The sequence below is a fragment of the Strix aluco genome, chromosome 2, assembly GCF_031877795.1.
Source record: "Strix aluco isolate bStrAlu1 chromosome 2, bStrAlu1.hap1, whole genome shotgun sequence".
In the NCBI taxonomy this organism is placed as follows: Eukaryota; Metazoa; Chordata; class Aves; order Strigiformes; family Strigidae; genus Strix; species Strix aluco.
Window position 1 is genome coordinate 137,558,561 of NC_133932.1, and position 23,253 is coordinate 137,581,813.

Genomic DNA, 23,253 nt, shown 5'->3' on the forward strand with positions numbered 1-23,253 from the left:
CCTTGTAGGAGATTGCGTTGGGGATTGCAAAATACCTTTGGTGGGGGAGAGGGAGCCCCAGGGGTGAGGGTGGGTGGGTGTGAGTGCTGAACAATGGCAGGAGAGGGGATGTACAGATGGCATGTGCTGATAGTGCCCTGCTTAGAAGGGCCATCAGGACACCCCATGGCAGGGAAAAGGGGCTTTTTGTTCTGAAAGGAAGGACAGACTGTAGCTCTTAAGAGGTGATGGTGGGGAGATAAAGAACAGGACTGGAGGCACAAAACGGCAGGATGGAGAGACAAAAGGCTCGTGATGACTCAGAGGGGTGGGGTGGGAGGGTCGGGTTAAGATGATGCTGTCAGCTCCTAAGGGTCCAGGAGACGCACCCTTAAATCCTGGTCTGTCACCTAAGAACAGCCTGGGACAGGGGCTGAGGGCCAGAGAGCAAGTGTCTCTGTAAAAACTACTGTAGCAAAAATCCATGCTAGGCCCTCTGGAAGAGGAGGATGTTACTTAAAGGAAACCCATTTCACACTGATTTCAAGGCTTTCCCTCACTGAAGGTGCCAGGCGTTGTGTGGGACTGGCCTGAGACAGTGTCACTGCGTGGGACACGAGGGCAAGATGTGCTGTGCTTAAACCCCCATTCCCTCATCGACCAAGAGAGCACCTGGCTTTTGGATTGGTCTTATTTTGTCTCCCTTTAGGAGACAAGGGTTGTTATGCTATGATCTTTTTGCTGAATCTTGCATAAATCTTAGGCAAGGTTGCTGGCCCTGATCTTTATTTCTTTGTTGTGGGCATTTTTACAGCTGCAGCCTGTCTTCCCCTTGAGATAAGGAGGGGGTGGGGGGACGCCCCATGCCCTCTGGCAAAACCTGGTGACCATTCTGTTGTCAGTGCAGGGTCTTCTGCTGATTAAATCACTTCTGCCCTTATTCAGGCTTTTTCTGGCCTTGATGCAAACAGCAAATTCCTCGCTATTTACTAGCTTGATTGCTGTTGATTGTGTACTTGCTTATCAGCACATGCCAGTTCTTGCTTTATTGCCCTTTCTGCTGCTTTCGCAGTGGAGCTTCTCTGGTAGCATTTGTGTTAAAAGTACCCAGGGGTTGGCCTGGTGGTTGCAAGAAATCTGGGCAAGATCACTTCAATTATGTGTCTTGCCTGAATGCTGGACGGACCACTTGGGACAGAGACGGTTTGGGGCTCAAGAGTTATGTGGCTGTGAGAGTGTTAATAGGAGTAAAACCACTCTTGTTTTATAAAAACACGACCTTTCCTTCCTATAATTTGAACTTTGCCAGAGTGTTGCTACGTTCATTGCTATAATAATAAGCACAGGCTCAGAACAAGATGATCACGTAATATTTTGGGAGATATCTTTCAGCCTGATTTAATTTTTCCTTCTGAAGTCAAGTCCAAAGGCAGTATAAATACAATGACCATCCCCTGTTCTTGCTCTTTGTCATTGAGATGAGCATGACAAATCATTGCAGAAAAGGCCCAGCCCAAAGTCCTGAGCTAATTTTGCAATAACTATGAAGAAACCTCTTGCAGGGTAGGAGAGGAAAGCCCAATCTGTGCAAATCAATGGTAGGGCATCTGATAATATTTAAAGTAATTCTGCCAAGTTCCTCTCCCTTGCCAATTAAAATAAAAAGTTACACAGATGAAAAATTGCTTCACCCTGGTTGCTTGGGCACCCTGTGAAGTGCTTGGACAATATTGCGGCCGTGCTGTGCTGTGCTGTTTGTCACTCTTCCACCTCCTGCTGCCCCTGAAGGTGTAAGGGAAGAGTGGAGGCTTCCTGGCACCCCCGGCCGGGGGGGGGGCGGGAAACGCTGCCCTGGCCTCCTGACCTGCCGCCGATTCTCACGCCCTGCCCGCCACGGCGTTGTCCCTGGCTGCTGCTTCGGATGCTGTGTGGTGCTGTACCAGATCTTTTCCCAGGTCCAACCGCAGGCTCCATGAGTCCGGTGACTCTTATCTCCACCGGCTTCCTACGGCAGCTGGCCATGGGCACCGGGAGAGGGAGAGGACAGCCCCGCTGTGCCAGGGAGGGGAGAGCTTTCACAGCAGGACCAAAACCAGTGAGTGAACACCCGGTTTCTAGGGCTGCTGGGCTCTCCTGGCCATACAGACAGCATGAGTTAGTGCAGAATAAACTTCTGAGGTTTGTGAAGCAGCGGGACATCAGCCCTGCCTCTTCAGGAACACACAAGTAGCCTCCATCATTGTCTGAGTCATCTTGCCATCTCTATCAGGAGGAGCAGCATGTTCCACCCCTGATTTTCTTCTTCCAGCTAATGAATGCAGAAAACCAGAATTTTAGACGGAGCCTACTCACTAGTGCCCCAAGCTGGACCTAAGGGGAAGGGTCTTATTTAGACTCTGGTTCAGTTGTGGGAGTTGCTGTGAGGATGCAGCTCCGTGTCCAACAACTGGGGCTTGGTGACTTGTCAGCAGAGGGAGGAATTGCTCCTTTCATGACCTTTTATGAATTTTTCCATTTCTTACAAATATTTTAGGTGTGGTGCTCTCATAGGCAAAATTGAAAAATCTGATTTACTCAGTTCTAGATGATATTTTACTTTTTGCAACTGAAGCCAGTAAAGGATGAATGGACAGCAGTAGGTGTGTGAGGTAATTTGGACTGGAGAGAGGGAATATGGCTGTTAATGTAAAGTAATTTGGGAGAGATGGTTGAATCTTTGCATTTGGAGATGAAGCAGCTCGTGGCCTCGTAGAGCACCCTGCTGCAGAGAGGCACAGTGGGTCTATTTTTTCAAAGATAAACTGTTTTTCTCCTGGTTTTGTTTTGTTTTTTTTTTTTTTTCCCCACAACTAAACAAGGTAGGAGGAGGAGATTGTGCCTAATAATTGTCATCATTATCTTTCTAGATAATGAAACTAAACTTACAAATTCAGTCCAAATTATGCCAGTTCCAGGCCTGGCAATACTTGCAACTTGCAGAAGTGCTCTATGAAAATGTTTTGTCGTTGGTCACGACATCTGAGAAAGACGTCACCAAAGAAAACCTGGCCCTGAGTGGCTGGATTCTGGGGGTGGGTGGAAGAGCAGGGTGCTGGGGGGGTGTTACATCCATCCCAAGGGTGCAGAGCACGGCGAGGGGGGGCTGTGAGGGGTGCACCTGCGTTAAAGCATCGATAGTTGTTGGCAGTGCTGGGCCCAGAGCTGCTGTGGTGGCGTTACCTACGCAATGCGCATTCCCCAAGGTACACACCGATGGCTCGCCGGCGCTGTTTTGTGGCAGTGGGTTTTGTACAGCACGTCTTCTCCCAGTGTCGCATCGTGCGGTCGGTCCGTTTGCCTCCACCTGTCTCTGAAGGATCATCGGGTTTTCATGTCAGAGAGCCCATTTTTAAAAACCTGCTTTTGGGTACCTCCTCTTGATCATTGGGGTTTGTCTGTAGGTGTGTCTGAAGGGCCATGGTGCTCTCACCAACGAGTGGCAGGGCTGAGGCTGCACGTCCTGGGGCACGGAGTCACGCAGCCGGAGCTGAAGAACCCATTGGGACGGTTTGCTCACCAGGTTTGAAAAAGAGAGACTTTTAGGTACAAACAAAACCTGCTCTGGGCCGTTCTGCACGCAATCAGGGTGCTTGCACTGAAGCCATGCCAGGAACTCTTGAGGGCTGCGCCAGTATAGGTGCCTGCTGTGCCTATGGCAGAGGTTTTAAGGGCTTGGCTACCAATTTTGACCCCAGTGTTGGAGATTTAGAAGTACGTTCTTCTTAAAAAGCTCTAAAGGGTAAACCAGACCTGGAATTTTAGGGCAATTCTAGTTTTTAAGATTTTTTTGGTTTGTGGTTTCGAGGGCTCTTGCTCTTTCCTGGAGGGGGATGAGGGCTCTAGACTCCCAACCTCGGGGGGTGGCAGGTCCCAGGGGGTGCGTGGGGATGTGACAGTGACAGTTATCCATAGTTAATTATTGTTATTAGCAAAGGTGAATGGATTTGGATATTTAATGATGGCAGTTTTCAGCGTGCATGCATGAAGTGTGGTTGTTTCCTAAGGTACAGATAAATTTTCTTGCGATGGTTCATCCAGCACCTCGAGGACACCACGGTTCCTGGAGCACTGAAGGCTGATCGGCCGTTAGGATCTCCTGAACATAACACACCAGCTCGGGAATCTGAGCAGGGTGCTTTACTTGAAAAACAAACCAAAATCCCACAAAACCCCCTTTCAGTTTATAGTATATGATGTTATGCATTAGCATATAAAATTAATTTGGGGTTTGAAAGATGCTAGTGCAAAATCTATAGCTTCAGGTCTTGAATGCATTTGTGTATATGTGTGTGTATAAACACCAAAAATAACCCTTACAAGCATAATAGAAGAGCTTGGTCTGATTTGAATAACGCTCTGACTTCCATCTAAGTGGTTTTTGAGGTGACTTTGTTTTAAGCAGAATATGACTTTAAAGAACATTTAAAGTTCTGCTGCAGATAAGTGCAGTTAAAATTAAACTCCTGATCCTTGGCTGATGTTCCTCAAAATGAAAACCCCGCTGTTTTATTCAGTCTCCTGATTAGGGATACATACGTAACAAAGCTGGTTCTGAGCCACCTATTTAGTGTGGGGACATGAGAAAAGCAACAGTTAAAGGTAGGAAACCAGCCTTACATTTCCATGGCATTCTAGTGTGGTTTTTTACTGAGTTCTCACAATATTTAAGAATAAGCAGGCTTATGGCTGAAGCTGCGCTGAGTTCGGGGACTCTGGTAGCTGGCTTCAGCATAAACCACAAACATCCATTCAAGGTATCTCGGCTTGATCATCTGGTCTCTCGTGGACACTTTAGAGTTCTAGTAAGTCAGTGGCAAAACAACAATACTTGTATTTGTACTCTTCTGTCTCTGTCAGTGTACACTCACTGCCTTTGCTGCTCTTTTCCATTCCACAGTGCCAGCGGGTTCTCTAACATGAACCTACTCGCAGGAGCAAAACCTGCTCCTGAACAGCTGTCCAAAGTGTGGCCAGGTGTTTGTGTAAGCAGCTTAGCTTAGGTTTGTGGGGTGTTTTGGTTTGGGTTTTTTGGGTTTTGTTGTTGGTTTTGGGGTGGGGTTGTTTGTTTGGTTTAGGGGTTTTTTAACCAGTCTCGAAGGACTGAGGGCTGGGCTTCCGCTGTGACATCTAGGAATGCGCATGGCATCTGCGGGCGTCAGGCCGGTTTCCTCCAGGTGGAAGGTTGTGTGCTGACACTCGGAACAGAAGAGACTATTCCACTTGGAAGGGACCTACAGCGATCATCTAGTCCAACCGCCAGGCCACTCCAGGGCTGACCAGAAGTTAAAGCAGTTTATTAAGGGCGTTGTCCAAGTGCCTCTTAACCAGTGACAGGCATAAGGAGGTTGGTGCTGTTAACAGAATCGCTGGCTGAGGTGTGAAGGGATCTCTGGGGTCCATCTGGTCCCAACCCCCAGCTCAAGCAGGGCCCCTTGGAGCCGGTTGCCCAGGACCGTGTCTAGATGGCTGTTGAATATCTTCAAGGTTGGGGCCTCCACCACCTCCCTGGGCCACCTGCACCAGGGCTGGGGCAGCCTCACTGAAAAGTGTTTCCTGATGTTCAGAGGGACCCTCCCGTGTTCCAGCGTCCGCCCACGGCCTCTGCTGCTGGCACTGGGCACCACTGGGAAGGGCCTGGCTCTGTCCTCTTGGCACCCTCCCTGCAGTACATGGGTGGGACCCCCTGAGCCATCTCCTGCTGCAGCCCAGGACACCCTTGGCCACCTTTGCTCGTGGCCACCTCGGTGCCCCCCAGGCCCGTCTCTGGCTGCTGTTTTCCAGCCCATTGGCCCCCAGCAGGTGCTGGTGCCTGGGCTTGTTCCTCCCCAGGGGCAGGACCAAAGCAGGGCTATTGGCCAGTGGGTCTGGTAGTGCAAGCCTCAGTTTCACAAGCAAATTGACTGAATGGACTTTTAAATGTCGCAGGTAACATATATTCTGTCAGAACCTCTGTTTAAGAAGCTCTTGGGCTTCCTGTAGGAATTTTTTTTCTCACAGGGATTGTGTAGTATGTGCTAAAATAATTTTTAAAATCTTGTGTGGATTTGAAGTTCAAAAAGTCTTTTGCATTGACAGCGAATCCAAGAACTTGCTAGTTGTATGGAGATGTGACAGACGATCATCTCTGGGTAGCAAGGCGAGCGCATGTGTGACAGCAGCAGGAGAAAACCCGTCTACTTTTCCTGTAAATAAACTTGTCTTATCTTGCGAAGATCATCTTAGAGTTTGATTTGAGCTCATACGTAATTTGGACTGTTCCGCTTAAATTCCTTGGAGTTCAGTCTGAACTCTCTTTGATTTTTTGAACATGAGACCTTTCTCATTTCTAATGGGAACTGGGCCAGGAGCTATTGGGCTGGTTTCCCAGTGATCTCAGGGCAGTCACCCCTGGATAATTCTTAATCGTTATCTGCTTACGGTGAATCTGATACAGCCTCTGTCAAACAAAAGGGCTTTAATGTGTGTCATGCAAAGAGCTCACCTTTGGGGGATGTGTTTTGTGCCTGGCATCTGTGTTTTTGTCTCGGCGCTGCAGCGAGTCAGGCGTCGCTGCGCCGCAGTGCCGTAGAAGGGATGGATGGGCCACATTTGGTGCTTACGTGGACTCGGGCATGCAGCAGAATTTAAAAGTGTTAGTCTTGAAACATAGAAAAATATGTGGAAAACAAGCCAGAAAAATCCATTTCATAATCAGGAAGAAGGCTAGTTCGTTTAATTGACGTGTTATATAAACCTACACCTCTTACTGTCCTAGCTAGACGCCGTGCCAACACTAACAATCCCCAAGTGAGAAATGAAGCTCATGAAATAGGAGGTGAAATATGCTGCTGTCCTCCCCTTCCCCTGCCCGCGGGGCATCGGTGGCCACCACGTAGGCAGCAGAAAGCACAGCAGTGAGACCAGGGCGGGCCTGGGGGGGTGGAGATGCTGTAGAAGGTGACCTGGAGAAGAGCAGCCTCGCTGAGGCCGTGACCCAGCCCTCGCTCTTAGGGGTTTCGCTGGACTCTGGCCGTCACCCGTAGCCCTGCTGTCAGCGACGGCGCCGGGATGCTTTCTCTAGAGCTCAGCAAGAGCTTTTCAAACAGAAGCAGCTTAGATACAAAACACAATGGCGGTATTTAGAGACTTGGATAGGTTGGATCGGTGGCCAACGTCAATGGGATGAGCTTCAACAAGGCCAAGTGCCAGGTCCTGCACTTGGGCCACAACCCCCCCCTGCATGGCTACAGGCTTGGGGAGGGGTGGCTGGAGCTGTCTGGGAGAGAAGGATCTGGGGGTTCTCATTGACAAGCAGCTGGACATGAGCCAGCAGTGTGCCCAGGTGGCCAAGAAAGCCAACGGCATCCTGGCTTGGATTAGAAATAGTGTGACCAGCAGAAGCAGGGAGGTGATAGTCCCCCTGTGCTCTGCACTGGTGAGGCCACACCTGGAGGGTTGTGTCCAGTTTTGGGCACCTCAATCCGAGAGAGATCTCGAGGGGCTGGAGCGAGTGCAGAGGAGGGCAACGAGCTGGGGAAGGGCCTGGAGAATAAATCCTGTGAGGAGAGATTGAAGGAGCTGGGACTGTTCAGTGTGAGGAGGAGAAGGTGAGGGGAGACCTCATCACTCTCTACAGCTCCCTGAAAGGACGTTGTAGAGAGGTTGGTGCTGGTCTCTTCTCCCAGGGAATTAGTGACAGAACAAGAGGGAACGGCTTTAAACTGCAACAGGGGAGGTTCAGACTGGGCATGAGGAAAAAATGTTTCCCAGCAAGAGTGGTCAGAGAGTGGAATAGGCTGCCCAGGGAGGGGGTGGAGTCCCCATCCCTGGGTGTGTTTAAGGGCCGTTTGGATGAGCTGTGGGGGGATGTGGGGTAGGGGAGAACTTTGTAGAGTTGGGCTGAGGGTTGGACTCGATGATCCCGAGGGGCTTTTCCAACCTGAATGATTCTGTGATTCTGTGATTTTTGGTACGGGCTGCCTAACGCTGGTGTTCTCTTCCCTCAGCAGAATTCTGCCGCATCGACAAGCCCTTGTGCCACGATGAAGACGAGCAGCTCAGCTTCGAAGCCGTCCGCAACATCCACAAGCAGATGGATGATGATGCCAATGGCAACGTGGACGTAGAGGAGAGCGACGAGGTCAGTGCTTGGCTGCTTTGCTGTCCTCCTCCTGCGCTGGGGGGGGCTCTTCTGGTCCGGGTGATGCTGATGTGGCGGGCGCCTGAAATCCAGGTGGGCAGACTCTGAGGCTGCTGGCTGCCTCTTCGTCTGGCAGTGGAAGCAAAGTGCCACCTTGAGCCAAATTTCTGATCCAGTGTATTTCAGTACTGTAATCTTTAGTGTTTACAGCTTTTCCTCTCTTCTGGCAGTTCCCAGCCACTTTTTTTCTACACACAATGTATTACCAATTTATTCCAGCCCTGAAAGACAAGGAGTTTTGTCTACATGACTGTTATTATTTCATTCTTTTTTTAACTGTGGGGTGGGGAAACACCTCTGGATTCTGATGGAGCCTCTCTGTCACTGTTGAGCAAATCCACTGGCTGCTGCCTCCTTCACATTCCGGTTTATTGCGTTCTTCCACCAACCCTGCTGAAACAGTTACAGTACCTGTGTGCAGACTGCTGAAAAAAGGAACAATTTTTTGTTGTCTTGGTGTTGGAGATTTTAGCAGATAACTTTACTGAAGAGAAATAAAATTGTTGTAGAAATAAGTGACTACTAGAAAAGGGAGAGCTGTTCATTTACAATGTTGCCTCAGTTGCAGTGGATGCTCATTACAAGGCTCTGTTCAAGGTGGGGAATTCTGTCTTGTAAGGAGACTGGCATCTGGATAAGAAAGTGTTGGAAGCTAAAAGAAAACAGACTGGTGAAGGAATCTGCTGCCAGTCATGGGCAGCTCTCCAGTCCCAATTCATAGAATCACGGGAGGGTTTGGGTTAGGAGGGACCTTAAAGCCCATCCAGTGCCACCCCCCTGCCCTGGGCAGGGCCACCTTCCACTAGCCCAGGTTGCCCAAAGCCCTGTCCAACCTGGCCTTGAACCCTTCCCGGGAGGGGGCAGCCACAGCTTCTCTGGGCAACCTGTGCCAGGGCCTCACCACCCTCACAGGGAACAATTTCTGCCTTAGATCTCATCTAAATCTCCCCTGTTTCAGCTTAAAATTGTTCTCCTTTCATCCTATCCCTCCCCTCCTGATGACAAGTCCCTCCCCCCTTTCCTGTAGCCCCTTTCAGTCCTGGGAGGCCTTCTCTTCTCCAGCTGAACCCCCCAACTTTCTCAGCCTGTCCAGACAGTTTGTGGGAGAACTGGATATAATCTCTGTGCAGGGTTGGGAGTTTACAAAATTGTGACCCGCTGCTTCTGGACAAAAAGGCATCTCTTTTATTTTTTTATCCCCATTCTGATGCCGGTGACAAACTAAAGGGATGTGGCAGCCTGCACAGCGCTGTCCTCGGAGAAGGACACACCAACCAGTCCTTCAGGAGCCCTTCTCCCAGGTGCTTTATTCCCATTTCTCAGATAAAGAAGCTGCAGTCCAGGGCGCTTAAATCTCCCACCCCAGCTGACGCAGCAGCTCAGTTTATTGGGCAAATCCAGCCATCTCAAGGGCTCTTCTGTCACCTCCCAAGAACCGTCTCCAGGGTGCCTGGAGCTGAGCACCCTGTTCATGAGGAGCCTGTGGTGTTGGTTGGCTGCTCCCGGCTTGCAGTGCTGTTCCCTCTGCCTAAATCCCACTTCACAGAGTAATTAAAACAGATGAAAAGCATTCAATTGCATTTGCTCAAATGTGCTGTTTTCCCTGGAGGCAGTTCTCTGCTCTGCAGTGCTTTGGAGGTGCTCTGCCTCTCCCAGGGTCCCTCCGGCAAATCAATTCATCGGTGCGTCCTGCTCGCCTGTTATTAAATTGAGGAGAAGCTCATGTTGTTAGTTGGGCATTAAGTGGCAATTTTTGTGTTTCTGAGCAAATCTTGCCCTGTGTCTCGGTGGACTAGTTGAGAGCTTGTTGTACGAGCACTAACGGTATTATCTGTCAAAGCCTTCGTACCATCAGTTCACTTTACAGTATAGATGTTGTTTAATGGAAAAAGCTTTTTTTCTGTTATTTCTGCTGTTAATGGTTAGATATGGGTAGTTTAAAGAAGTAGATAAAGGTGAAGTTTTTCATATAAGAAAGTCTGGGTTTTGTAAAAGTTTGTTTTGGCTCATTGAGACAGCCTGTATTTCATTTATTTACCTGTGCATTCAAACGCTGCTTAAGGGTGAGACAAGCCCACCCTTCTCCCCCCAACCCCAAGTGCTGCCCAGCGCCGGGCTCTGCCACGAGAAACACGTGCCGGGATTTTGCTGGGGGGAGGAGGAAGCCCAGAGCCTGGCGAAGGCAGCCGGGTGTTAAACCGAGCCCGGCGGATGCCAAAATCCCGAGGAGCGGCGGTGCCAGTGAGTGATCGGCCGGACGGCACACGGACACCCCGCGGCTGCCGCCGGCCCAGGGCAGGAGCTCGTGGGGGCTCGCTGGGGGCACCGCGGCGAGGTGGTGCATGCACGGCGTGGGAATGAGAACAAGAACATCCCCCCTGACAACCGTCTTTGGGTTCAAGGTGGAAGAAAATAAGCAAAATAAAATATAAACGACAGTGCACAGCATAACTTAGTCAATATTTTAAATATACATCTTTTGTGAGGATTGAAGATCGTTTCTCCCTGCTTTCCCTTTTATACTCAACGAGCGCGCTGTGCGTTTTATGTGCAGATATTGGGCTCTGTGGAGAAGGCTTGGGTGCACATGCAGGTCTCTGCAGCCGGCAGTGAGTTAGGATTTATATCTGTTTACTTATTGACAAAATGAGGCATCGTGGTGACCCCAAGTTATATCCAGTGGACTTGGCATTGTCAGAGGACTTGGTTTGCAGTTGAACTTGATGCATCTTAAAGGTCTTTTTCCAACCGAAATGATTCTGTGATTTTATAAATACAGGCACAAGCTTTACCTTTTCTAGGCTTGAAAATTTTATTAAAGTTGCATTAAATGAAACTTTCAATAAAGGCTTTGAAGCCACTGAAAAAGGTATTTCAAGAATTTCCCTTGGTGAGCCAGCCACTGCCCAAGTGCTCGGTTTCTCTGCTTTCGTGGTTATCAGCTCTAACCCCCCCTGTGTACCCTGTAACCATGCTTTAACTCCCTGTCTGTGGTGGTGGGACAGCTGCTGGAGGTATTATTTGAAATAATGCAGGAGGCTCAAATTTAACCCTTTTACGTTTAATCTTCGTACACTCTTTCAGTGTGTGAGGCTCCTGCCCTGGGAGTGGACGTGGAGGGTGGCATGGCTCCATTTCCACAGACTTTTTAGAAAATGATGGAGCTAAGGACCCAGGCAGGAGTGTGAGATGGCAACGTGCTTGGGTACCCAATTGGGACCCACCAGCAGCCCTGTGGGGGGGCTCGGGGGGGCGTGTGCTGGGGAGCCTCTCCAGGGTCACAGGACGGGGGGGACGGGACCTCGGGAGGTCTCCGTTGGGAGGGTACCTGGGTACCTGCAGTGCCATGCTGCAAACAGTTGCTCTGAGGAGTCTCCCTTAAGTGTAGGTTTATATACTTGGGTTTTGTTTTTTTAATAAGTGGATTGGCCACTGAACAAAGCGAGCTGACGGACGTCTTAACGTCGTTTCAGAACAGAACGTGTTGGTGACTGGTCAGCCTTGCACAGAGATTGAGCTGAGTTGGATGAGTTGCCTGGAAAACCACAGTTCTCTGCTTTTGCCTTTCTGTTCATCTTATATTAATTCCTTTAATTAAAAAAAAAACCCAAAACGTTCCTCTGCTGAGGATCAGGCTGAGCTAAGAGATTTAATCACCTGTTCTCCAGAAGCGTGTGCAAGCTTCGGCAGCCCGCGGGTCTCGCAGACGTTGGTTGTGGAGGCCCATGGGGACACCTGCGCGGGGGCTGCGGAGAGCAAGCTCTGCCCTCCCGTAGCTGCGTTTCCCTTGTTGGTTGAGAACTTTGTATTTGCAGTTACTGTTTTGGCCCTGTCTCTGGGGGGGGGTGAGTTATGGGTCCATTTTGTTTGGGTTAAAAGACCTGACTGGGCAGACAGAGAGGGACAGACAGATAACTGTGTCTTTTAAACATTCTAATTATAGGTGAAATCTTGTGCAACAACTTTAGGCTGTCCTTAAATCATCATTGCATTTATTTTTTTTTTTCTGGAAGTGAATTTTCAATGAAGTTTAAGATGACATCAAGTGACCTCGATTAAAATGAAAGAGCTGTCCCTCATGGGGAAACTGTCTAATTAGGGAGCTATTTCTGCTCCTCGCGCTCACTCCAAAGGCAGCTCCAGCTGTTTGGGGGCAGCTCTGATGGAGGTTCACACGACAGACGCTGTTAGCCTGGTTTCCCAAGGAAACAAAGTTTGTCTTACTGCTGGGTCAGTTCCTGGCTCCTCTCAACCTCTGACCCCGCTGCCTGGGGTCAGGCACATTAGCAGGAAAGAGGGCTTGAAGACAAACATTTTCTGAAAATTGGTAGCTCAGAAAAGATGTTCAAAACGGTGAGCTGACTGAGGGAAGGGATGCGTGGTGAGCACTGCAGTCTCTTGGTCTTTTTTTTTTGCCTCGCAGCGGTGAGGTGGTAGTTGGTGCTTGGGATGGGTGATGGCATTTGGGGAGCAGAGATAAAGGTTTGAGGGGAAGTGCAGAGATTGTGCAAGTAGTTGGAGTTTCTGCAGATTAAAAAACACAAGGAAAAAACCTCCAAAAAATCACACTTTGTGGAACTGCTCGTTTCTGAGCGTGCTTTCAGCCACCGAGACGACAGGTTTGCCTTAACCAAGGAACCCGTGCAACTCAAACTCCTCACCCCTCAGAGTGGAGAAAAGCATATGGGTCACAGGATCTGGCAGATGGAGAATTAAAATACAGGTCCCTGTGTTTAACAAGGTGAAAGCGAAACGGTTCTGTAATTGTTTTTCTGGAGGGGGTGCATACCTCTGCCAGTGCCTCCAGCACTTGCTGGAAACCTGGGGCCAGAGCAGCTGTGAGCAGAGGGCACCAAGGAAAAGTGTTTTCCTCCTAAAACAGGTAATTCTCTGCCACAGGCTGCTGTGGAGGTCAGAACTGTGGGTGCCTTCAGCAGGGATGGGATGTGTTCCCTCCCCAAAGTACTGCAGTACAGGCTGTCTCTTCCCGCAGCGATCTCCGCTCACGTTGGTTGTTGCCTGTAGTGGTGGTTCCGTTCCTGTTGCTTTTGGAAGGTGTGATCGTGGTTTGTCTTTCTCTGAACTTCGTGCTGAGATTCTTGGTTAACTACATTTCCTTCTGTTGTTCTTGCGGATTTGCAGACTGGCTGCAGCTGGAGGGGGTCAAGGTGGCACCTCTGGAGGGAGTCTGGGTAGCACCTCTGGAACTGGTCTGTGTGGTATCTCGAGCTGGTCCGGGTGACACCTCTGGAACTGGTCTTGTGGCACCTCTGGAACTGGTCTGGTGACACCTCTGGAGGGGGTCTGGGTAACACCTCTGGAGCTGTTCTTGTGGCACCTCTGGAGCTGGTCTGGGTGGCACCTCTGGACCTGGTCTGGGTGGCACCTCTGGAGCTGCCCCAGCCCCTGCCCAGGCAGGGCCACCCAGAGCCAGTTGCCCAGGACTCTGAGTTCAGGGTATCTCCAGGGATGGGGTCAGCAGGGTCTGTAGCACTTTGAAAGTGCTGCTTTTTGATGGTTTGTGAGTAGCTCAATGTTTTGTGCAGTGGTTCTTACGCCTGGTATGTTGAAGATCTGGGAGCCCCGTGGCTACTTTATATATATACACATATTGAGCCACCTGGGCTAGTGGAAGGTGTCCCTGCCCGTGGCAGGGGGTGGGACTGGATGGGCTTTAAGGTCCCTTCCAACCCAAACCATCCTGTGATTCTGTGATAATGTGTGTGCTCGGTAGTTACCTGCGCACCTGAAATCTGTGGGGAGCCCCTCCAACGGGGAAAAACTGCGAGCTCCGTTCCTGCGGTAGATGCACAAATGTGGCCTCTGAGAAGTGCCCCAAGTACTGCTGGTGTGTCCCAGCCTGGTGCAACGGGAATTCCCACAGATTTGTGCTGGTTGGCAGCATGGGGCGGTTGGGGAAGGTGTGTGGAGCAGTAGTGGGTGTCTGACAATCCCAGCTGAGGAGCTAATGGGTCAGCATCAGCAGGAAACTGGGTAAAAAACTGGCTGGATGGCCGGGCCCAAAGAGTTGTGGTGAACGGAGTTAAATCCGGTTGGCAGCCGGTCACGAGTGGTGTCCCCCAGGGCTGGGTTTTGGGGCCACTCCTGTTTAACATCTTTATTGATGATCTAGACGAGGGGATCGAGTGCACCCTCAGTCAGTTTGCAGATGACACGGAGTTGGGTGGGAGTGTTGATCTGCTTGAGGGTAGGGAGGCTCTGCAGAGAGATCTGGCCAGGCTGGAGTGATGGGCTGAGGCCAACTGGGGGAGTTTCACTAAGGCCAAATGCCGGGTGCTGCACTTGGGTCACAACAACCCCCAACAGCGCTACAGGCTTGGGGAGGAGTGGCTGGAGAGCTGCCAGTCAGAGAGGGACCTGGGGGGGATTGATTGATAATGAGCCAGCAGTGTGCCCAGGTGGCCAAGAAGGCCAGTGGCATCCTGGCTTGTATCAGCACTAGCGTGGCCAGCAGGGACAGGGAAGGGATCTTACCCCTGTGCTCGGCACTGGTGAGGCCGCCCCTCGATTCCTGGGTTCAGTTTTGGGCCCCTCACTCCAAAAAGGCCATTGAATGACTCGAGCGTGTCCAGAGAAGGGCAACGGAGCTGGTGCAGGGTCTGGAGCACAGGTGTGATGGGGAGCGGCTGAGGGAACTGGGGGGGTTTAGTGTGGAGAAGAGGAGGCTGAGGGGAGACCTCCTGGCCCTCTCCAACTCCCTGAGAGGAGGGTGCAGAGAGGGGGGATGAGTCTCTTGAGCCAAGGAACCAGCGGCAGGCCAAGAGGGAATGGCCTCAAGCTGCGCCAGGGCAGGGTCAGACTGGCTCTTAGGAAGGATTTCTTTGCAGAAGGGGCTGTTGGGCGTTGGAATGGGCTGCCCAGGGCAGGGGGGGAGTCCCCATCCCTGGAGGGGTTGAAGAGTCGGGCTGACCCAGCGCTGAGGGATCTGGTGGAGTTGGGAACGGTCAGGGTGAGGTTCATGGTTGGACTGGAGGAGCTTCAAGGGCTTTTCCAACCAGATGATTCTGGGATTCTGTGAAACACCTCCATTCCCCAGCTCAGAGCAGAGCTGACACCCCCTCACGGCACAGCAGCCCTCACCCCCAATGACCGTGCCAGGCAGTTTGGCTTATTTGCTGTATTTGCACTATTCTTCTTTTCTGTTCCCCAGAAGAGACTAAGGGAAAAAAAAAATATGGTTTTAAGGCTTCCCTGGGCTTTGGTGCATGCAGCCTAGCTCCTGCAGCCTCTGGGACTGCACCATGCATGAAGACACAGCCCCGTCCTCCATCCTCCTCCTGCTTGTTTATCGAGATACTCTGAGCAGCTCCGTCCCCTCCGTAGAGTCCTTGGGGGTTTGTTTTGGTGATGGTGGGCTGGAGGAAAGCTGCAAGAGATCATTTTTCTTTTTTGTGCTCCCCGAGCTAAATATACAGAGCGGCAGCTGATCCCTCGGGCCTGGTGGGAGCTGGCAGCCCGCCAGGTGACATTGCCACCTTCCCTTGGTCACGGGTTACCGAGCCAGGAGGCCGACGGCTTCGCCTCTCCGGGCCATGCGTTGGCCTGCGGCGGAGTCGATCGGCAACCGCCTGCCTGAATTCTCCCATTTTCCGTGTTTGTCTGCAAGACAGGCAGAGCAGCCGAAGCTTTCACGGGCTGGAGAGCAAGAGAGCAGAGAGGAACCAGGCACGAGCTGCAGGTAGCCTCGGTGCCATCTCTAGAGGGCCTGGAAAGTTAAAATCGCACAGATATTTTTCATGCCCTGTCTGATATTAAAATACTATCTCTGTCTCTAGTGATTACTCTTTTCTTCGGTAATTCTGTTACACCCTTGGAAGACCTGTAATAAAAGGAGGCTGCGTGGCAGTCATGCACTGGGTGGTGCATGCAGGGATGTAAATGTGAAATTATTTTTCGGTTTTGTTGCATCTGCTAGATACAGGAATGTGCATGATCCTCTTCCTTGTTTGATTGCCACATACTTTGCTTCCCTTGCATCTCATGAATCCCTCCTGCGTGCAGGGTGGTCTCAAATCCTGTCAGTCTTTCTTACACTCTCATAGTTTGTTGTTAATACAACTTTCTTCACTTTTCGTTGGTGTCCCTGTTTCTGGCCCATCTTCTGAGCTGGGAGGGGGGTGGGAACACACCAGAGCTCGTTACTGTGACACAAGTGTTCCCTGAGTGGATTTAGCTCCGCAGACCGTACTGACAATAGGTGTGGGTTTCGTTAGCGGCTCAGCCCACGGTGAAAATGCCTCCCCTCCTGTCGATGTTTCAGCTTTGCTTTGGAGGTACAGGTCAGATCTAAAAATAATTTCTTGGATTCTTACTCCATTGACATAAAGTTGGTTCCATTGTGCCACTTCGTTGAATTTTTGGTGATACTATAATTCAAAGTCTGGAATCCCAAAATCCTGGAATCCCCAAAGCCTAAGTTATATTAATTTGTTATACTCTGTCTATCTGTATTAAAATCAATTTAACATATACGCTTGCTGAATATTTTCTGGCTTCTCTTACCAGGACAGAAACCTTCAGATGTACTGCAGAGAATGTTCATATTCAGTTTGATCTGTCAGTTTTGTGCAGCAACCAAAAATAGTTAAATAATGATTTTATTTTTTATATATATATATATTTATATATTATTACAGATATAGAATCCCAGAATCATTCAGGTTGGAAAAGCCCCTTGGGATCATCGAGTCCAACCCTCAGCCTGACTCTACAAAGTTCTCCCCTACACCACATCCCCCAACAGCTCATCTAAACAACCCTAAATATATATTTAACAAGCCTAAATATATAATAATAATGTATTTTACATGTACACTAATTTTATATATAAATATAAAATAAAAGCACATATATTCTATGTATCTTCTAATACATATCTATAGTCACCTCTAGTTATATATATTGTTATTCTCAGTTCCCTAAAGTTCATTTCTCAGATTCCTGCTGGGTTGCTGGAAGAATGTGGCGTGGGCAGGGCAGATCCTTTCTTTTGTGGCCGGGCTTTCAGTCGATTCTAGATGTTGCAGCAGCCAAGCTGCCACCGCCCAGCGTGGTGTGTGGACTGTGTGAAGTAATCCCGGGTAGAATTCTCATTGACACAGAAACTCCTACAAAATAACGGAGCCTGTTACTTGGCAGCATTGGGTGATTTTGATGACCTACATTTGGATGCAATCAAATACAAGGTCTTAACCAAAAAAAGTGCTTTTCAGCTGGCAAACTCCCCCCTGCTTCCTGGATAGCCTTGAAGTTGAGGATTTGCTGAAGCCCAGAAAACCTGGCTTTAAGCTTTGCCTCGTCTTTGAGCGAGGAGTAGCTTGTGTTGTTTATCTGATTGTGCAGATTCATCTTTAATTCTTAGGACTGCGGGGTGACATTCCCATGCGGAAGGTGGGCGCTGTCCTGTCCTCCCCAGCCCAGCCCCCCGCCCTCCCTGAAGACCCCTCTGTAAATACCAAGACCTTGCTGCTTTGCATCACCTGTCTTGCTCGATTCCTCCTTAGAAAAAGCTTTTTTCCATATTTCCATGTGGCTGCTCCTGTGCCTCCTCTCTCCCCCGAGCACTGGGGCAGCAAGGACCCCATCACTTGGGTTTTTTTCTCTCTTTCCTGCGGTTTTGGGTTAATGCTTTGCACATCTTGCTCCACCCTGCCTGCAGGCAGCATCTGTCACGATCTTGGGGTAAACCTTTGAGCATTTACTGTTTCTCATAAGGGGCTGTGTCCTCTTATTTCTGGTGTTACAGCTTGTGTTATTCCACAGCGATCAGATGAATCGGAGATGGGGCAATTCCTAATGAAATGCTGGATTGCAGAAATGCTCCCTCGTCCCTTCGATAGATGCTCTTGGGCTTGTGGGGTCTCTCCACGGGGAGGGCACAGGCAGCATAAGAAGATTTGGGGTTTCTGTGCCAAGAGAGAGGGAGCAGCAGGAGAGAAGGATTACTGCTGCCACGCGTCTGTGCCTTCTGTGAATGCTGTGACCTCGTCTTACGCTGATGTGTCAGTGGAGGACTCGGAAAGCAGCTGATTGGAAAAGAACAAGCAGAATGGTTTGATGTCTGGAAAGTTTGCTTTTCTTAATGAGAGGCTGAAGCTCCTAAGCTGACTTGCTTATTGTCAGCACGGCCCCAGGCAGAAATCTGCTGGCAGAGGGCTACTTGGCAAAAAGGCGGCAGAATAAAATCCTGAAACTGAAAGAGAAAAATGCGTTGAGTTGGAAGTGCAGGTCTGTAATTGATGGTGTTATCAACCGCTCGCCTGAGCCACCCGCCCCCAGAGCACTTCGTCCAGCTCTGGGCGCTCCAGCATAGAGTGTGCATGGACCTGCTCGAGCGGGGCCAGAGGAGGCCACCAAGATGCTCGGGGGGCTGGAGCACCCCCCTGTGAGGACAGGCTGAGAGAGTTGGGGGGTTCAGCTGGAGAAGAGAAGGCTCCGGGGAGACCTTAGAGCGGCCTCCCAGGACTGAAGGGGGCTACAGGAAAGGGGGGAGGGACTCGTCATCGGGGTGGGGGGGAGGGATAGGATGAGGGGGAATGGTTTTAAGCTGAAACAGGGGAGATTTAGATGAGATGTAAGGCAGAAATTGTTCCCTGTGAGGGTGGTGAGGCCCTGGCACAGGTTGCCCAGAGAAGCTGTGGCTGCCCCCTCCCTGGAAGGGTTCAAGGCCAGGTTGGACGGGGCTTTGGGCAACCTGGGCTAGTGGAAGGTGGCCCTGCCCGGGGCAAGGGGTGGCACTGGCTGATATTTAACATCCTTCCTAACCCAGACCCTCCTGTGATTCTATGAACTGGGAGATGATGTAGTTTTGATCAAAGGTTAGAAGACCTGAGCTGCTGCATCTCAGACTTAGGAGAACTTGAGAACTTTGCCATAGAAATTATTACGTGACAACCTGTGAATGTGATAATAAGGAAGACAGGTGAAAGATTTTTTTTTTTTTTTAAATGCTCCCCATCTCTCTAAAAGATGAATCAAAGCATAATCCCCCTGTTTATTCTTCTCCTAGTTCTTGAGGGAGGACTTGAATTATCATGACCCAACAGTCAAGCACAGCACCTTCCATGGAGAAGACAAGCTCATTAGCGTGGAAGATCTCTGGAAGGCCTGGAAGACATCTGAAGGTAAAAAAGACAAACAAGCAAACTGAAACAGCCCGCTCCACCCCCTTGCCTTAAAAGTCATAGACACTTTGGATTTCATATAACCGTGGCAGCAGTGTGTGTACCTCCCAGGAGAGAGCTGCTGCTGCTGCTTTGGCTGCCTTGTACAAGTATTCTTCCAGCTTCCTTTTAGCAGGGGGGGTTCAAGATTTTGTTGGTCTCAGTACTTCCCAACTGTTAATGCTGGCATCTGAGTATGGCCTTAAAACTATAAATTGTTATTTTGTTTCTCTGCCCCTATAAATGTGTATTAAAATAGAGACAAATACCATCGTATTCCAGGTTCTCCTTCAAATACCCGGTTTCAGATGGTATTTTTATGGGGTAACAGCATCCTAAATATTCAACAGGGCTGTGTGGGAGTTTTCCTACATAGTGTGTTTTCCGTAGAAGAAATTTGCTGAACCTGAAAAGCTCCTTAATCTAGTGAAAAGAAGGTAAAGTCCTAAAACTGGAAGTCTACATAAATACACTTGGTGTAGAAATAAGCTGCAAGCTGTTAAGGAATGGTATTACTCATCCCAGCAAGTTAGCCCAGGGAGGTGGTGGAAGTTCAGTCACTGGTGGGAAACTTCCTGAAACTCTGAATTTGGGAAGAAACTTTACAGTTCACTAGTGCTTCCCTGGCTGCTGCGTGCGGGCTGCCCACACCCTGGGCTTTTGCAGCACTGGCTGTTTCTGGGCATCAGAGGGTGTCTGAGGTTATCAGGAAAAGGCATGGGTTTCACTTCTACTTTCTCCTTTTTGATTTTTCTGTCTTAGCCTTTAAATTACCTGGGGGTGGGATGTGCTCGGTGTTTCCAAGGCGCTGTGTAGATACAGCTGTAAGGAGTGTTACAGTCCCTCACACTCCCAGGAGGACTAAACGAATACTCAGGTACAGTGTTTGAAAGGCAGGTTGAAAACACAGCAGTTCTGTGCACGATCCTGGAGTTGTTTATCCAGGACCAGACTCTCCGTCCTGTGGGGATGGGCAGCCACGGGTTGAAAATTCTCATCCAAACCACTTACAAGTCAGGATGATGCTGAGGAGTCGCTTTGTCTCCTGTGTTCAAGGAAAACCTCATGTAAGAAATATTTATTCTGTTGTATGGCTGTTTACAGATGGCTTTGCCTGAAGGATATTTTAGTGTCGGCTGGGAAAGGGTAGAAATCATTAAGAGATGGAGGAGAACGTCCCATGATACTCCCCAGGTCCCTTAATTGCTGAGCTGCTTTTGCTCGCTCGCTGCTTCTGACACACACGGGACCTGCCATGTCTTTGGGTGGAGCTGCTGTGGCATAACGGTTTTCCTTGGGTTGGATTTAGCTGCCACTCTTGTTTTCCCTTCTCATCGTTCTGTATAGCTAGCTGAGAAAATAATTCGTTTCTAAAGGATGGTGTCATATGGAGCCTAATCTTGGCGTTTGAACTCAAGTCGTGAAACTAGTAGAATCAGGCTTGTGGAAAAGGTCTGCTCCTTCATGTGGGTGTGAAAAGCGGCTTTGGAAGGGCACTGATCTGACAGGGATGGGCGCCGGGGCAGTTAAACCCCTTCCTGACGGGTGCTGGGGCAGTTAAACCCCTTCCTGATGGGTGCCAGGGCAGTTAAACCCCTTCCTGACAGGTGCCAGGGCAGTTAAACCCCTTCCTGACAGGTGCCGGGGCAGTTATACCCATTCTATCTGATTTCAAGCTGAGTGCTTTTCCTGCCTGCTGTTGCTGTTGTTCCTGGTCACCCATGTAAACTAAAAAGTTGTTTCTGCTCCCTCATTATCCCAAAATACAAAGGTTGTGCTGCTCTTACAAGGTGTTGGATTTGACAGGTAAAGCCCTTGGTAAGCCAGGCTCTACCAAAGCCGCTGAAGCAGCAGATCAGATCAGATCAGATCATGGTGGGAGAGCTGCTCGTTCTTCACAGAGTCGTGGACTGGTTTGGGTTGGGAGGGACCCTAAAGCTCATCCAGTGCCGCCCCCCTGCCATGGCCAGGGACACCTTCCACTAGCCCAGGCTGCTCAAAACCTCTGCGTGTGAGCGTGCTTTCCTCCCAAAATAAAGACCTTTGAGTATGGAAGGCCAAACAGAGAGAGGCCGGGGGGGTTTCAGAAGAAGCCGGGGGCTGCTGTGCGAGGCCGAGAGGTGGCCATTGCCGTGGGGACATGGAGGGGCTGCGTGGGACAAGCCTGGCATTGCTGGGGGGGAGGGGGGAGCTTTGCCAGGCCTGGGAGGAGAATTAGCTGTGGGGAGTTTCCTGAAGTGAGGGCAGTTTGCTGACTTACATTAGGATAAAATGTTTCCCAGCAAGAGTGGTCAGAGAGTGGAATAGGCTGCCCAGGGAGGGGGTGGAGTCCCCACCCCTGGGTGTGTTTAAGGGCCGTTTGGATGAGCTGTGGGGGGATGTGGGGTAGGGGAGAACTTTGTAGAGTTGGGCTGAGGGTTGGACTCAATGATCCCGAGGGGCTTTTCCAACCTGAAGGATTTGGTGATTCTGTGACTTCACGTTTGCCACCCTGTGTACATTGAGGTGACACCTTCTTCTCGAGTCTTCCTCTCCTTCGCCCGGCACTTGGCTCTTGCTCTGCCCTGTCATCGTCCCATCGAAGGCGTTCAGCTCCCCGGAGTGAGCTGGCAGATGTTTCTCATATTTGTGCGACAACTCATTGTTGACATTTAAGAGCTCGGCAGCGCTGCAGCCCTCGGAGCCAGCAGTAAATGGGCCTTTTCTCCACTTGGCTGTTGGAAAGGGCATGTGAGAGAGGGACTGGCGGATGCCGGGCCAGAAGCGTGCAGGGTGGTGATGGTCGGCAGTGGGTCACATCCAGCTCAGCACTCTGGGTTGCTGGGTGAGTGCTGCAAGAGCTCAGCTGGTGCTAAGCAAAGACACAAGTTGGTAAATTAAAGCAGAGCAAACCCCTCCTGTCCTGTGAAAAAAAAATCTGTTGCGTGATGTTCTTTGCCTTCATAACCATTGCTAGAAGTGCAACAAAACGAAGTGGCAAAGGCAGAAGCTTCTTTTCCAAAAGTTTCCTTATCTGTGGCTGGGTGTTGGCTCCAAAAATAACACACAAATCCACAGGTTGAGGCAGTTTAGGGGAAAAGTTCACCTGGTTCAGCTGCTGCACCCGCTCCACCTCCTCCTGCAAATCACTGTTTACAGCCGTTTTCTTACAGCATTTCTCCATATGCACTTTTTAAAAATTGATGCTCGCGTGGTCCAGGGGTCTGGAGGAGCGGGCGAGGCTTCCCCAGCGTGTTGCCAGATACGTTGGCTGGATTCAGTATTCCAGGGGTGTGGGCTTGTGGTGAGGATGAGTGTACTTTGTTGGGAGTTTGGAGACAGCAAAGTCACTTGGCTGATAGAAAACGAAGAGATTTCACTTATCATTTACCGGCACTTCGGGTGTTGCCTCTCCGAGGATCTCGGCCTCGGGCCCTTCTGGTGACGTTGCCCACGCCAGCACTGTCTGAGGCTCCTTTATCTGATGGCCTCATTGCATGTTTTTCTTTCGTGAGCTCAGAAGCCCAGTGTCAAATCAACCACCATGAAACGTTTGTTGTCAGAGGCTGCCCTTGGGAAAGCACCAGCCCTTACGCACGACGTGGTGGTGTCTGTTACAGCTAAAGGTGTAGCAGCCCCTCATGGCTGCGCTGAAGCTGTGTTAGCCCATCGTGTGTAGCAAAAATAATCACACCAGGTAGAGGCTGAGGACCTGCAGGATCGCCTGGAGTATCCCAGGGGGATTATGTCTTGTCTAATAATCCACGGGATTTAATATCTCCACCCCGGCTCACTTAATAGGAATGTGTTTAAACTCCGCAGGTGTCTTTTCTCTGCTGAAGGTGGTAGGCTGAGGTGTGTCTGGTGAAGTTATGCTGTTGTTGCTGGCTTGAT

General features: G+C 50.1%; 1 protein-coding gene across 15 annotated transcripts in view; it reads left to right on the plus strand.

The window, feature by feature from the left end:
* Positions 1–23,253, plus strand: part of STIM1 (stromal interaction molecule 1) — a 105,904-nt gene that overhangs the window by 33,221 nt on the left and 49,430 nt on the right. For 13 of the 15 annotated variants that reach the window (XR_012622197.1, XR_012622200.1, XR_012622199.1 and 10 more), the window contains 2 exons: positions 8,004–8,137; positions 19,227–19,341. Coding sequence is in view for 11 of the 15 variants with exons in the window: in XM_074816649.1 (XP_074672750.1) it covers positions 8,004–8,137; positions 19,227–19,341 (249 nt within the window). In the remaining 4 variants the exon portion in view is untranslated. The remainder of the gene's footprint in view (positions 1–8,003; positions 8,138–19,226; positions 19,342–23,253) is intronic. The other 2 variants (XM_074816652.1, XM_074816655.1) reach the window with 1 other exon arrangement.